We start from the raw sequence: 15,887 nt of genomic DNA on the forward strand, positions 1-15,887 counted from the left end.
TAGAATTATACCTCCTTACTTTTCTAAAAATCTCATTGCATGGCTGGCAGTTTCAGAAAGCCATTATATAGTAGTAGGACTTGTTGACAGCCTTTTGTTCCTGATTTTCATGGGAAATAAGCACAAAATTGGCAGTTGTTATGAAATATGTAATATTTTTCATGTTAAGGAAGATCCCTTATATTTTCCATTTGTAATTTTAAAAAAAATTATTTTATTTTATGTTTTTTAGAGGTGAGGGTTTTGCTGTTTTGCCCAGGCTGGCCTTGAACTCCTGGGCTCAAGTGATCCTCCTGCCTTAGCCTCCTGAATAGCTGCAACTACAGATGTGTGTTACTGCCCCCATCTCAGCAGTTATTTAAAATGAGAAATAGATTTTGAATTTTAATTAATGTACTTGGAGCATCTGTGGAGATGCTGGTGCATTGAGCCATCCTTGAATTTCCAAAATAAATTTTAAAGTCATGATCTAGGGTTCTTATAGTATACTACTTGGTATATTTTGTTGTTTTTCTTTAATATTCTTGTCTAATCTATAAGTGAGTTTGAGACTAATCTAAATTTTATTTTGGTGACATTATTGTCAAATTTTGATATCAGGTTTCTACTACTTTGGTGTTGGTCATCTTTGAGCTTTGCAAAAGTTTGCATCTGTGGTTATATTTTCCTTAGGTATAATTTTCTATACCTTTATTCTCTCTTTTTTTTTCTTGATTATAATTACCAGAGACTTACTAGATATTAATTAATTAATTAATTCTAAAACCTAGCTCTGCTAACTATTAAATAATACATTTATGTATTTGGGTTTTTTTAATTTCATTTATGTTTATTACTTATTGCTATTTTTTATGAATGTCCTTTTTAAAGAATTTTTTTATTTGGGACCTTAGTTAACCCGTTTTAATGTTGAAATTTAACGGAGAGCATTAGCCCTTGTTTCCTATCATTGCAGACTCTCCTCAGTTTCCAGTAATTATATGATCTTCTACTTTGAAAAATGCAGGTTCTTTACATTTTATAAAACCACTTCCAGGTAGAACTGCAAATTCAAAATTCAGTGATAAATGAAAAGGGAAAATCCCTATTATTTCCTCATTTCCTCTTTTGAGCACTAAGTTATTGAAACCAAAATGTGCTTGTTGGGCATTACTTAAGCGTCATCGTTTGGGGGACTTTGCTTTCTGTTTGCAGATATTGCTGTGGTGGAGATGAGCGATGCCTTCCGGCAGCCGTCCTTGTTCTACCACCTCGGGGTGAGAGAAAGCTTCAGTATGGCCAACAACATCATCCTCTACTGTGATACTAACTCAGACTCGCTGCAGTCACTGAAGGTACCTGCCTTGTTTACTGAATGTTTAATTTTAGCACTAGCATTTCAGGGATCCCTCTCTGTCATCCAGAACATTTTAAGTAGCTTATGTTTGTAAAAGGATGTTTTTGTCGGTGTGATCATTATGCACCAGTTAGGAATCAAGCTGTGAGGTTTATCTAGATTTCAGTGTAGAGAACTGATGACACACAGGTAGGAAAAAAGTGCATGGTGAGTTCTGAGTTTCAGTTAGAGCCGCAGCCAAGGAGACTGTGCTAATGGAAGTTATCAGTACGCGCACCTCCATGGAAAGAAAAGGAGATTGCATAAGGTACAGTCAGGCCTCCTGCTGTGTCACCACTGGGGGCTTCATTGTGCCCACCTGCCTCCAACTACAGGTACACTTCCTACTTAAAAGTGCTGGGAGGAGAGATTCTCTCTTGAGTATCCTGAAAAAATTGCCACCCTCTTTCACTGGGGTATGATTTAAAATAAGATGGGAAGAAGGGAATAAAAATTTCCTATAGCTGACTACAAAATTCAACCTGTCTCAATGTCATTCTCTCCATTAATAGGAACTTACTCATAGGAAAGCTTTTCCTCCACCAAAAAAGGTTGCCTAAAATACTTTTCCAGGCCCAAGTGATTTTATCCTGTGTGATTCTTTGAAAAGCACCTCACAGTCCAGTGAGACTCACGCTGAGCCTGATGGCATCCACTTCCTTTGTGAAGGTCGCTGCTCGCTCCATGTGGCTTTTCTCAGCTGTATCTTCCTGCTGCCGAATCAGAGCCAACCTGGGGACACGGAGCCCTAGAATTCTGAACCGTATTTCTGATGGCTTAGCAATTGTCACATGAATGTCTCTAACCCAAAATTCATGCAAAAAAATGTTAGTAGTATTTTGCTTTTATCTGAATATCTAAAGCACACATGGCTTTCTCTGAAAAACCTGCAGAGTTTTGTTGAGCAACTATATTTGCCACATGCCAGACATTGTGCTGGGAATGGACAGGCATGTCCCTTTCCAGATACTCCGAAATAGCCCTAAGAGATTTGCTCCTACTTGTCCGAAATCCACTTTTGACCTAGAGCGATCCTTTACCTGCAGCAATCCTTAAGTAGGGAATCCTTAAGAAACCCCAATTAAATTTACTCCTGGTTTACCCCTTTAATTAATGCACCATAAAATTTTGTAACTATATACATATATAAATATATATATATATATATATTTTTTTTTTTTTGAGATAGAATCTCTCTCTGTCACCCAGCCAGAATGCAGTGGCATCATCACAGCTCACTGCAACCTGAAATTCCTGGGCTCAAGTGATCCTCCTACCCAGCCTGTAACTGTGTTTTAAGTTAAACATTTATTTATTTATTCTTTTTATTTCAGCATATTACAAGTGTACAAACGTTTTGCTTACATGAATGATTTTAGTACAGTTTAAGTCAAAGTTATAAGTGTTTCCATCACCCAGATAGTGTGCCTTGTACCCATTGAGTGTGAATTTATCGATCCCCTTCTCCCCCTGCACCTGTTTGATTTCCATTGTAATTGAACATTTTGATTTGTTACTATTTACAACATATGTTAGCAGTTGATGAAGAAATGAGATTATTTTATTTGGCCCTTTTTTGTGAGACAGAATCTCACCCTGTCGCCTGAGTTAAAGTACAGTGATGTCATCACCACTCACTGCAACCTCAGAACTCCTGAGCTCAAGTGATCTTTCTGCCTCAGCCTCCCAAATAGCTGGGACTACAGGTGTGCACCACCACACCCAGCTAATTTTTCTATTTTTTTGCAGAGACAGGGTCTCGATATGTTGCTCAGGCTGGTCTTGAACTCCTGGGCTCAAGTGATTCTCCTGCCTCGGCTGCCCAAAGTGCTAAGATCACAGGCATGAGCCACCTCGCCCAGCCTATTTGGCTCTTTTCATTTTTCTTTGGATTAAATGTATTTTAAACAGGCAGTGTTGTGTTGGAGATTTTTACTCTGTACAGTTTTTGGTTTTGCCCGTACTGGTATCTGGCGATTTAGTTTTATGGACATTCTCCTAAGGAAATATTTTTTTAATGAATTAAAATTTCATTTGAGAGAAAAAGATGAAGCTAGCTAACCTTATCAGAAATGCATATGGACAAATAAACTGGCTTAATTATTTTTAGCCAGCCTTTGTATAGGAGTGAGTGCTGTTGGTATTTGAATAAAGTAGTACTTTAAAAAGGCTAGTGATATATAAACTACACTCATTTATCTTGTAATATTACCTGCTAGGTACCAAGTGATTTACCCACATACATTTTCACATTTAATTCTTAAAACAGCCCTATTCATTCTATCACCATTTTATAGAATCACAAACTAAGGGTCAAACAGATTCAATCATTTACCTAAGGTGGTAAAGCTAGGGACATTTGGGGTCAGGTCTGCCTGACTCTAAAGCCTGTTTCCTTTAACCACTAAGCTTTATTGCTGATAAGAGGCGTGTCAGACATTCTTGTTGCATGTGTTCATTTAGACATACCCATCAACTGTGCTTGTAGAATTGTTCTGTGCAACACCCATCTTTTCTTTCTCTTTCTTTCCTCCCTTCCAATAACTTAAGCTTTTGCCATTTTCTTGTTTAGACTGTTCCCAGCCTGGTAGGCCATGTGTGTGATTGCAGAAGACATAAATATCTGGGATAGAAAGTATTTTTGGCAGTCAAACAGTTTCCTCTGAGTCCTAAAAGTTCCTCAGGTTCTCTGTTACTGAGAAAAGTTGGGGTGTGTGTATTTTTAATTTAATTTATTTCTACTGCAGTTAGTTAAAGGTGTCACTCTGTTATCCCTGCCATCTACCAACAGAAAGGAAAACTGCAGTGAAATAAGGTAGAACAGGAGATATTTAAAATAATATGTCATGTGAGGATCAGCTAAATAAAATAAAAATGAAGCATCTCTCTGTTTTTGCAGGGGCAAAGACAGAATTAGAATGCTATTCTTGTCATATATTTAGCTTCACTTAGGATAATTCTTTGGACATATAGAAAGTATAACTGCAACCATTTGATTTTCATCTATTGCTCTTTGCTGAAGATAGCAGTTTTTCTTCATCAGCAAATTTTCAGAAATCATAGAAACAAAATTTTCTTAAGTTTAAGCTCTTTGAAAAATAATAAATGGGAACTATAAAAGTTCTTAAAAATCTATTTCTGAGATGTCATTTGAAAGGATATTTAGAATCTAATCATAACATGTACTTGTAATAAGATTTATATCCATTGTTTTAAATCACAAGTACTATTTTATTGTAGTAAGAATGAAATATTTTAATTTTTTATAAAAAAAAAAGATTATCATTGCATTTTGAGAGAGGGAAGTTGATTCTTTTTTCCCCTTACCGTTGTAACAATACATTTTTCACAATTAAAAAAAAATAAACATCATCAGAATTTCTCATGTGTCTATCATGTTTATTAAGAGAGACTCTATGCTGAGATTTGCTTGAAAATAGGAAATGCTAGTAACAATTCTTTTCTGATTTATTTCATGCATTATAAAACGATCAGACTTCTTGCAATCTCTCAGTACATGAGAGAGTAAGTATGGACACGATGGCCGAGGAGGAGCTGGGGTGCAGATGCATGAAAGGCATCCCATGTCCGAAAGGGCTTAGGAGAAATGAACGATGGTTATGTAGAGTGAGGAAGTTGTTTTAATGAACCGTTTATTCTATTACCAGAAATTCCTTTACAAGAACAGCTTTCAGCAACGTTTCTTGTGATCTTATCTCGCACTCCCTTCCTCAGCTTCTCTTCCTTCTGGGCCACTCCCTACTCTCTTTAAACAATGCTGATTGTAAAACAAAACAAAACAATAAAGTACCACTTCACACCATCACATAGTCACCAATTAAAAGCTCTTATGAGATGGCAGATGACAAGGCTGTAAAGAGTAGGAAACTTAAACACTGCTGGTGGGACAGTGTAGTGGCAATACCTTTTGGAGAGCAATTTGGGAGTATCTAATAATGTCAAATTGAGCATGCATGTCACCACGACTCAGCAATTCCTACCTGAGATATGTGCTGTAAAACAATCTCTCACTGCATAAGAAGGTGTAATAAAAAATGTTCACGTTAACATTGTAATAGCTCCTCCCATAGAAGGAAATGGAAAATATCTATTATCAGGAGAATGAATAAATATTTTCTGCTATATCATTTAATGGAATATCATAGAGCACTTAAATCAAATAGAGCTTTGCATATTAATATCAATGTATCCAAAAAAGAAACAGTGTTAAGGGGAAAAACGAATTACATGTGTACATTGTATGAGCTATACAAAGTATAATCACATGCAAGACAATGCTTTTATATACATTTGTTTTGTAGAAGGATAGATATGTGCATGAGAATTGTAATATAAACAACATTCAGAATAGTTACCTCTCTAAGGGATCAGAGTGGAATAAAATTGGAAGGGGAAGACAGGAGTCTTCAACTATATCTGTAATGTTATATTTCTAAATCTAGTTGGTAGATACATGAGTTTTTGCTAACTTTTATACTTTTTATATACTTGACATATGTAATAATTAACCTTTTTTAAAGAAAACTATTGCTATATTTTTTAAATTTTCTGTATTCATCAGAATAACTTACATTTTGGGCATTGGAATCCCAAAATATTTTTAGTTTCTTTTTCCTCATGTTCTGGCTGTGGTTAGAAAACCTCAGATGTATTCGAATCTGTTTATTTTCTGCACTCAAATAGGCTTTATTCCCATTTTATCCATTACAGGAGAAATGTTTCTGTAGAGATTGTTATGCGTAGCAGTTAGTGGTAATGCAGCTTGTGCTGAAATGTAATGATTTTGTTAGATTATCCCTTGCTTAAGGATGCACTTGAATAATATGGTCCAATTAGGCGTTGCTGAAAGAAACAGCTGGGGACAAAGAAGAAGAAGAAGTTAATTGTAATAAATAGCAATACAGTATAAAGCATAGATTATGTTAAGCAGCCATGTCAAATATATAGTATGTCACTCATCAGCATTCCAATGCAGGGCAAAGACAGATATCTATTAATACTTACAGTAGAATTCTTTCACCAAGATATATTTATTTAAACAGGGAACCAAATTAATGAGGAAAGAAAAGAAAAGAGGTTTCTTTTAAGATTTTAGAATTTCTTTTAAAATTACTTTCCAGCTTTGGTATAATTTAACTTGATTTTTGGTACAGGTTGTTTTAATTGACAGTTGCTCATATGCAACAGAAGGATGTGTTCTTGTCCCCTCCCATCTTGAAAACTACAGATGCAAAATGTCTCTAGATTTGGCAATGCCAGAATTGAGTTGGAGCTGTTTACTTTGGTTTTATGGATACCTCATACTGTATATGGGATTAAAGTACTTAAAGTGGTTTCATAAACATATTTCATTTAATCTTTACATACAACCCAATGAGTCAGACAAGTTAGAAACTCACTATCTGGATTGCATAGAAAGAAGATACTTTCTTTACAAAAGGGAAATATGTCCAGACAGACATAGTGACATGTTAGGGGCATGCGTAGCTAACAAATGTCAGGGCAGGGATAAGCCCCATGTTCTTTGACTCGTTGCCTGGTGCCTTTCTCTCTAAGTCTATCCACAGATTTTATATGTGTTGCAAAAGATAGTTTTCTAGGTTTTGGTTAGATTATTGAGTTGTTTTTTTTTTTTTAACTTAAGCTTTTATGTAAGCATAACATGTAAACACAAAGGTACTTACTTTCCTATCTTTAAAGACTCTGTGTCACAGTTCTGTGACACTTGTGTTATTGTTCTTCCTGAGTCTTCCCAGCTTTGTTTTAGTAGCGTGCAGAGAGGGGAGGGGATGTCCCCATCTTCTCAGTGTAGCCCAGGATGTTCACAACAGCCCATCTGATAGTTCCTTGTTTAACCCTGATGCATTGAAATTAGATAAGAGGTTGGAGCTGGAGGATATAGGAAATAGAAATATCCCTCTTTGTCCCAACTTTAATGGGAATCTTGCCAAGTTCCACTAGGACAGAAAGAGGGATCAGAAGGGAAGACCCAGAAGGTCTCCAGCTGGGGCCACATTTTTCTCTGGACTCAAACTCACTGTCTGCTCCTTTCTCTTCTTCCAGGATGCTGAGATCCTGGTTCCTACTCTTGCTTCTTCCCCCGAGTCCAATTTCACATGGCCACCACTCACCTGTCATTCTCACTTCCTTCCTCTGGCTGTAATTACCTAAATTTTAGGCACAAAAACTTTCCAATGGTAGAGACACTCTATTTATTTCTAAGATGACCTCTTCAAACTTATATTGTCCCAAATAGCTATCAAAAGTTAGACTTTGGCTGGGTGCGGTGGTTCACACCTATAACCCCAGCACTTTGGCAGAGCAGGTAGATTGCTTGAGGCTAGGAGTTCAAGATCAGCCTGGGCAACAAAGTGAGACCTAGTCTCTACAAAAAAAAAAAAAAAAAAATTGGCCAGGTGTAGTGGTGCACACTTGTAGTCCTACCTACTCAGAAGACTGAGGCAGGAAGGTCTCTTGTGCCCAGGAGTTCCATGCTGTAGTGAGCTATGATTATATCACTGCACTCCAGCCTGGGCAGCAAAGCAAGATCCTTATCTCTAAAAAAAAAATTAAAAACATAAAAATAATAAAGTTAATCTTTGTCTTTCCTTGGAATGAGACCTAGACTAAATTGTGTCTTTTGTCTTGCTCCTCTATTTGGTTATCAAAGAGTACCAGAAAAATTTTTTAAAAAGTTATTTTGGGCTAGGCGTGGTGGCTCACGTTTATAATCCTAGCACTCTGGGAGGCAGAGGCTGGTGGATCGCTCAAGGTCAGGAGTTTGAAACCAGCCTGAGCAAGAGTGAGACCCCTTTCTCTACTAAAAAGAGAATGAAATTAATTGGCCAACTAAAAATACATAGAAAAAATTAGCCAGGCATGGTGGCACATGCCTGTATTCCCAGCTACTCGGGAGGCTGAGGCAGGAGGATCACTTGAGCCCAGGAGTTTGAGGTTGTTGTGAGCTAGACTGACACCAGGGCATTCTAGCCTGGGCAACGGAGTGAGACCTTCCCCCCCCCCCCAAAAAAAAAAGTTATTTTGGGTGTTTCTGGTATAGCCAGGGGGCGCACTGACCAAAAGTCCCCTAAAGACTTCAGACAAATATAGAAGTTGTAGTGGGGTAATTCATCTTCAGAAACATGTCACTGTAAGGGGTTGGAGTTTATGTTGATTTTATTTTTATATTTATAGGCACTTGAAATGAGAAGTTTCCATGATCTGATGTGAAATATAGCAGTTATGCCTTAAATTTATTCCCTTTCCTTTTTTTTGTCCCCCTTTAATGGGTTTAGTACAATTTAAACATTTCCTGTTCTGCTTCTGTAGTTAGGTACCTCTCGAGACCTTGTTTGCTATTTATTTGGACAGAATTAGAGACTGTTATGCAAAAGTAGTAGTTTTTTTTTTCTTTAAAGTTGATGCCTCATTTATGGTTACTTCATAAGCTGTGAGTAAACTCTGTCTCCTTCAAAAGAACAATTTGTATCCATTTCTTCTGCAAGACATAAGCAGTAGTTAACAAGAATTCAGATTGCTATGGGAATGATTTTAATAATAGTCTCATAATTCGATATAATACAGAGGATACATGTGAGAAGGTTATTATTCCAAAGAGCAATTCCTCAGGAAGACACAGCACTTTGGCCCTAAGCTAGTAAAGGCTGTGGTGGTTTTCCGTAGATCCTCAAGTTCGCTAAGTCTTCACCACTCATCCCTCTCCTGCCACTTCCATTTCTGTGCCGGGTGCACCAAAACAGAGACAAGGGTAGATAGAGTAGCTCTCGTGCTGGGGGAGCACAGGGGCGCTCTTCTCTCAGCAGCACAAGGACAGCACTGACTACGATAGCCCGTTAGCCAAAAGCAAATGCAGAGTTGGAAGAAACCAGCAGTCACTCAATCCAACTCTGTTAGTGTTTTTCATGAGAGAAAAGTGAAGTGACGCATGGCTAGCTGGGAGCAGAGCCAGACCTTACGCATACTCTTAATTCTTAGTCCAATATTGTATACATTCATTAATTTATTCATTTATTCATGCTTTTGTCAAGTACCTATTATATGCCATGGCATTTGCTAGACAATCAGTGGGGTTACAAATATGAATGAAACAGGTGGTCTTTGCACCCAGGAGCTCATGATGTAGGATGAGATAATCATAGGAAGAAAAACGGGCCATGTAGTATATGAAGTGCTATCATAGAGGTGTGTATGAGGGTTAATCATGGCACGGATAAGGACATATCTACTCCTGTGCTCTGCACAGAGAATGCTACAGGGTAGAAGGTGGAGGGAAGGGTATTTCCTTATGACATAGAGGATAAGAGGAAGGATATTACTATCAAGTAAGAACAGTATCTGCAAAGGTGTGGTTTGCTGCTCTGGAGAGATGCTGCACAAATCAAGTTTGGAAAATTCTGGATACTGTGTTCCTGGCACTGAGATTATCCAACATTCTTTGATGCTGCACAAATCAAGTTTGGAAAATTCTACATATTGTGTTCCTGGCATTGAGATTATCCAAGATTTTTCTACTTATTTGTGCATGAACCATTTGTGTGTGTGTGTGTGTGTGTGTGTGTGTGTATGTAATATGCATTAACAACCTATGAAACACTTGTGGAAAAACCACTTAAGCCTTCCTTCACAATGTCACTCTTCTGTCCCTTGGTTTCTATATCTGTGAAACCTACATCGTCCAAGCCCCTGTGATATCCCTGGACTTTTGCAATAGCCACCTAAATGCTTTTCCCTCTCAAATACTAAACACCACAATCAGATTTGTACTTCTAAAACTTTAACAGGGCTCACCTTTTATTTATTCATTTCCCTTAGGTATTTATTTATTTATTCTATTCCCTTAGGTAATACATTCACCTGCTACAAACATTTAAAAGTATAATAAAAAAGGATATATGGTAAAAAGTTACTCTTACCTTTGTTCCCTAGCCTGCCAGCTGCTTCCATTGGTAACCACTATTATTAGTTTCTTATATATCCTGCCAGGGAGATTTTATGAATTTACAAATTAGAATGCCCTTTTCCTCCCTTTTATACATAAATAGGAGTATAGAATAAAAACTATTCTTACTTTGATTTTTTCACATAGCAGTACGTCTTGGAGATCTTTCCATGTCACTTCAAAAAGAACTTTTTCATTGTTCATTGGCTGCAATGTATCCACTGTATGGTGGTACCATCATTTATTCAACCAGTTTTTAGGTGATGGACATTTATGTTCCCAGCCTTTCCTATTGCAAACGACTTCCCAATAGGTGCTGACACTTCTTTGTACATATGACATGATGCATCTTAAAAAGCAGTCTGAGTGCTAAGTGCTCACAGAACAAAGTGCTTCGTGTTAGCATCCAAAGCTTTCTTCAGTAAGGCCCCAAATAACTTTCTAATCTTACTATTTTTATGTGTCAAAATGAACTTTCTGCTTTAGCCTGGTGGTAAAAATTCAAGATCATTTCCAAAGACCTCTTTAATTCTTTCTTCAATATGTCCCCAAATGAACTGTCTTCTTTAGCTCCTCGTGACAACATTTGTTGTTCCTTAAATGGGCTTTTGCTTTTCCTAGCTCTCCAGCGTGGATCCCTGCTCCTGGCTTTGCCTTTGGAAGTTGTGTCTGTCCTTCACAGCTCAGCTTGAGTCCCACATTTTCTCTGATCTGCCCAGACTTCCTCTATCTGCAGGATCATCTTTCTCTGAGAAACCACAGCCCTTGCTGTCTGTATCGCTCTTTTTACTTATAGCAGGCGTGTGCATTCATGCACATCCATCCTTATATAATGTTTCTTGTTAAATATGTCCTTTTTTTATTTGGCAAGATAGGTATTGAAACATATCTTTTAGTATTTTATTTTTATTTTTTAGAGACATGGTCTTTTGCCCAGGCTTGAGTGGAGTGACACAATCATAGCTCACTGCAACCTCAAACTCCTGGGCTGAAGCAATCCTCCTGCCTCAGCCTCCCGAGTGGTTGGTACTACAGGTGTACACCACTACACCAGGCTATTTTTTAAAATTATTTTTGGTAGAGATGAGGTCTTGTAATATTTCCCAAGCTGGTCTCTGACTCCTGGCCTCAAGTGATCCTCCAGCCTCAGCCTCCCAAAATGTTGGGATTACAGGCGTGACCCACCTTGCTTGGCATTTTTATATTTTATGTATGTCTTTATGCCTCTCAAAACCACCCAGCACAATTCCTTCCTCTGTCAATTTTTGTTTTCTCGGCCAGGTGTGGTGGCTTACGCCTGTAATCCTAGGACTCTGAGAGACCTAGGCAGGAGGATCACGTGAAGTCAGGAGTTCAAGACCAGCCTGAGCAAGAGTGAGACCCTGTCTCTACTAAAAACAGAAAGAAATTAGCTGGACAACTAAAAATATATATAAAAAATTAGTTGGGCATGTGGCACATGCCTGTAGTCCCAGCTACTCGGGAGGCTGAGGCAGGAGGATTACTTGAGCCCTGGAGTTTGAAGTTGCTGTGAGCTAGGCTGATGCCATGAAATCATAGACCAGGCAACAGAGTGAGACTGTCTGAAAAAGAAAACAAAATATTTGTTTTCTCATCTATTATCCTTAAACATTCAAAAATCTTACATGTTGCTCTACGCCAAAGCCCTCAATGGTTCCTCTTTGTCCCTATGTGATTTAGCATCTTAGTCTCAGGCTGAAGGATGATGGCCAGTCCTCCGGGCCATGTGTGGCCACTGTCTCACCTCGCCAGATCAGGTTCCCCTCCTTGGCCAGATGGACTGCCTTTGAGGCTCCACAAATGCCTTGTGTCTCCTGTTGCCATAACAACATACATGCCATCTTTTCCAGCACATTGTCCCATTTTTTTCTAACTTACGATTCCCCAACCTCAATGAAACCTTTATACCAGGAGCTTTTCAAGTTCATCTCTCCAGTGTCTCTAGTCATTTAATGTCTAGAAATGATAATGATGATAGCCAGCCTATACTGAGAGCTCTTTATGTGCCAGACACTGTATAGCTATATTATTGGCATGATCTCACTCAATGCTCACAACCAAGAGGACAGGGACACTGCCCACATGGCATATTTATCCTATTCCACTTCTTATTGAAACATACATCAATTATGTCCGTTACTATTTATTGTCACATGTCCTAATCATCTACCTGTAGATTTGCCAGTGGCCAATGCCTTTTATTTCCAGCTGTCCAGAATGTAGCAGGCTGCTTGTTCCCCTTTCAGGATGACAGTGAGGTTGTACTTAGGGAACGCAAACTTGTTTTAACTTCTTCCTAAAGAGATCATGGCTGATCAGGTAATTCTGCACATACTATTCTTCATAAATGGTATTTAGGTTATTACGTTTGAGGATTTTACATGTTGTGCTGTTTTCCTTAAACCACAGATAATAAATTCTTTTGTGTTCTCCTGTCTCCTCCATCACACTGTAAACTTCTCAGATGCAGGAACTTATTCTGCACTTCCTGAAATTTCTTATTGCTAATATAATTGTTAATACAAATTTTCCTGCACAGCATAGTTCAATATCATTAAATTAACTGATTTTTGCATTAATTGCTGGCTTTTTTCCTCTTGTTTTTCAGGAAATCATTTGCCAGAAGAATACTGTGAGTATTTTACTTAATCTTCCAGAAATTGTTTATCTTTTGTCTTCCATCAAGTAATCTCTGGTATTTTTAATATCTCTATGAATTATTAATTTCTATCCCTGTCATTTCTCTTCAGAGTTTCTGATGTATCAATGTAAATATGGTTGTTGTATCTAAAAATTCCATTGTAGTAAACCTTTTTTTTAGAGATGACATTAACACCTGTGTTTTCTATATATATTTTGGAAAATTTTTTTCTATAGTACATTTAATGTTGTGGGATATAAGTGGCACTAAAGCAGTATATAGATACACAGATACACATGTGTATTTATATATACAGTATATGTAAATTTGAATATATATGTACAGAGAGATAGATGTATGTATGTGTCTACCATCTATCTTCTATTTAGAGATTGATTTAAATTTCTAAGTATTGTAGTCTTCCTTTGACTACAATACACTACAGAATTCCTACCCTCCACACAGAGTTAAACAAATATGAAAGAGGGAGAAAAATAAATCTTAAGAACTGCTGCATGAAGAAAAATTATACAGTGGAAACAGCCTTGTTAAGCCAGTGGTTGTGTATTTCATTTTGGAAAGTAAGCCAGTATTTAAAAAGCCTTAAAGAATGTACCTCTGCAATTTAGAGTTAAGATAATATACCCTATAAAGTGTGCACATGGTTCAAGACGATACGATTAACAGTACAATCGGTAGCTTTTCCTTAGATCAGACATTTAAAAAGTAGAATGCTTACGATTTCACCAGGACAGAGACTCATTGCAGCATAAATAATGTTGCCATTATAAACTTTTACCCTTCCCATCTCAACAGGAAATGAGCAATCATTGCTTCATGCTTCCATTCACTGTTTTTTTTAAACACTATTTAATTTGTTAAAGGTGTTAAACTGTTTAATTTGTGTAACAAATTTTATAAAACAAATATTGATTGAGCATGTGTCCTGTGTGCCAGGCTTTGGGCTGGTGCCACAGGGTTCTTGCCAGGGAGGTTGGAAGTGGAAAGAACCATATTTATAACTATTGCATAGACAACAAATGAGAAGTGGCCGAGTCTAGCTGGGAGAAGGTCAGTGGTCAAACAAGCAAACAAATTAGGGAATTAACGTAGGTGACATGCTAAAGAGTGGGTTGGGGGTGGGCATTAGGTCGAAGTCCTTCAGAGGAGGTAGCATTACCTGCGACCTGGTGGCAGGAAGAAGCAGCCAGTCCTGCCCAGCCCACCCTGGACGTGGGGAGAAGCAGGTTGATACATGACCCAATATTGCACATTACAAATAAGTTGCCCACTGGCTTGAGAAAGCTGCTGTGTTTCGGGTGCTGGATGTCCTGATAAATTGAATATTTTGAGCCTCTTTTTCAATATATTCAAATGCTGAGAGTTTTTCTTTCCAGAAGCTTAATTCGTTTTCCCCACACATTTATGGTCACCTTTATGTGTTTTTTAAAAATTGAAAAACAGAATTGGCATTATTTTTTTTAAACAGTGAAAACAGAATAAAACTAGATTTTGAGCTGCAAGATTTTATAGCCATGAAAAAAAGCGTGGGCCCAGGAGATCAGCATTTTTATTTTATGAGCATGCCTTACTGTTCTGAAATATAAGGAAATGTCATCTTTGAAGCAGGTGTAAATATTTTAGAATTAGTACCTTGTTAATAAAAGGCATTTGCGCTTGAGGTTTCTGTTCTTGATCACACAAGTCGTGGTTTTATTTACTTTGGATTATCAGCTATTTCAAACTATGGGTTTGGTGGCACACTGCAAGCAGAAATTGCAGTAATAACATTTCTAAGTTACAAGTGAGCCAACTTGGGAAATAAATGTTCCCCAATTCTTAATTTTCATCATTTTGAAAAAGTGCTCTTTGCAATAGTTGGTGTCTTTTTTAAAAACAGGGTGTCACACAACCACCACTTGCACTTTTCCCCACCACATACGGCTGGGGCTGTCTCCTAGCTCAGGCTCAGTTGTTTCCATGTGCCTTCTGTGGCTTACCACCCTCCCTTTCGTTTCTGGCACTGACAATGGGAAATTGAAGAAAAAAAAATTAGGAAGAAACTCCAAAGAGTACAGTGAGGCCAGGAACTTAGAAAACCTTTAACATGCTTGGGTCTTTCCAACAAGGATTCTGAGCCATATACCATGGGCTTTGTCTCAGGAACTGCTTTTCTCTGCATGGCGTGGCTTGCATTTTTCTCCCTTCAGCTCCCGAGCTGCCCAACACATACCCAGATATCTGACCGTCATTCTGTGCCAGGATTATTTCACACGGATACATTATTCCCCAGTGCCCAGTTTTTTAATAATAATGTATATTTCATGTCTTGTACACATGGTATCAAGGCTTCTGAGGATACAGAACTTTATCCAACAACCAAAGTCTAATAGTCTAAAATTCTGGTAGCACTTTTCTGATTTATTGGCTTTTTATCTATTTGTTCTCATTTTATGACTTGCAAGATTCAGAGCATTTTCTTTGTCATTTTTAGTTATGGTGCTTATCTAAAATAGGAGTATTTGGTTTTGTTGTTCTTCTAGAACTCACTCATAGTTTAAGCTCTAGAAGCTTTGGAAAGTGACCTCTTCAGTTTCCTCGCCTTTCTTTTCTGCTTACGCAGTGGCTTGGGCAAAAGGATTAAATTGGGTAGGCGTGCTATGGGATCTTGGTTACATTTTAGAAGCAGGACATGTTGATTTTTCTTCTTCCTGATTAGTCCTTCAGTAATTGTTTCATGAAGGAGAACTTGAGCAGGAACAATTCAGTGTACTTGATTTAAAAATAAAATCTCAACCTCTGGAAGCTCCTCTCATACTTTAACTGGAAGTCGTACCTGGTTTCTGCTTCATTACCTGATGTACAACAAA

At 37.8% G+C, this 15,887-nt stretch overlaps 1 protein-coding gene across 2 annotated transcripts in view; it reads left to right on the forward strand.

The window, feature by feature from the left end:
• Window positions 1-15,887, forward strand: part of MAP3K5 (mitogen-activated protein kinase kinase kinase 5) — a 195,294-nt gene that overhangs the window by 59,804 nt on the left and 119,603 nt on the right. For both annotated transcript variants that reach the window (XM_012739434.2, XM_012739433.3), the window contains exons 2-3: window positions 1,195-1,334; window positions 12,985-13,008. In XM_012739434.2, coding sequence (XP_012594888.1) covers window positions 1,195-1,334; window positions 12,985-13,008 — 164 coding nt within the window. The remainder of the gene's footprint in view (window positions 1-1,194; window positions 1,335-12,984; window positions 13,009-15,887) is intronic.

The sequence above is a fragment of the Microcebus murinus genome, chromosome 5, assembly GCF_040939455.1.
Source record: "Microcebus murinus isolate Inina chromosome 5, M.murinus_Inina_mat1.0, whole genome shotgun sequence".
Lineage (NCBI taxonomy): Eukaryota > Metazoa > Chordata > Mammalia > Primates > Cheirogaleidae > Microcebus > Microcebus murinus.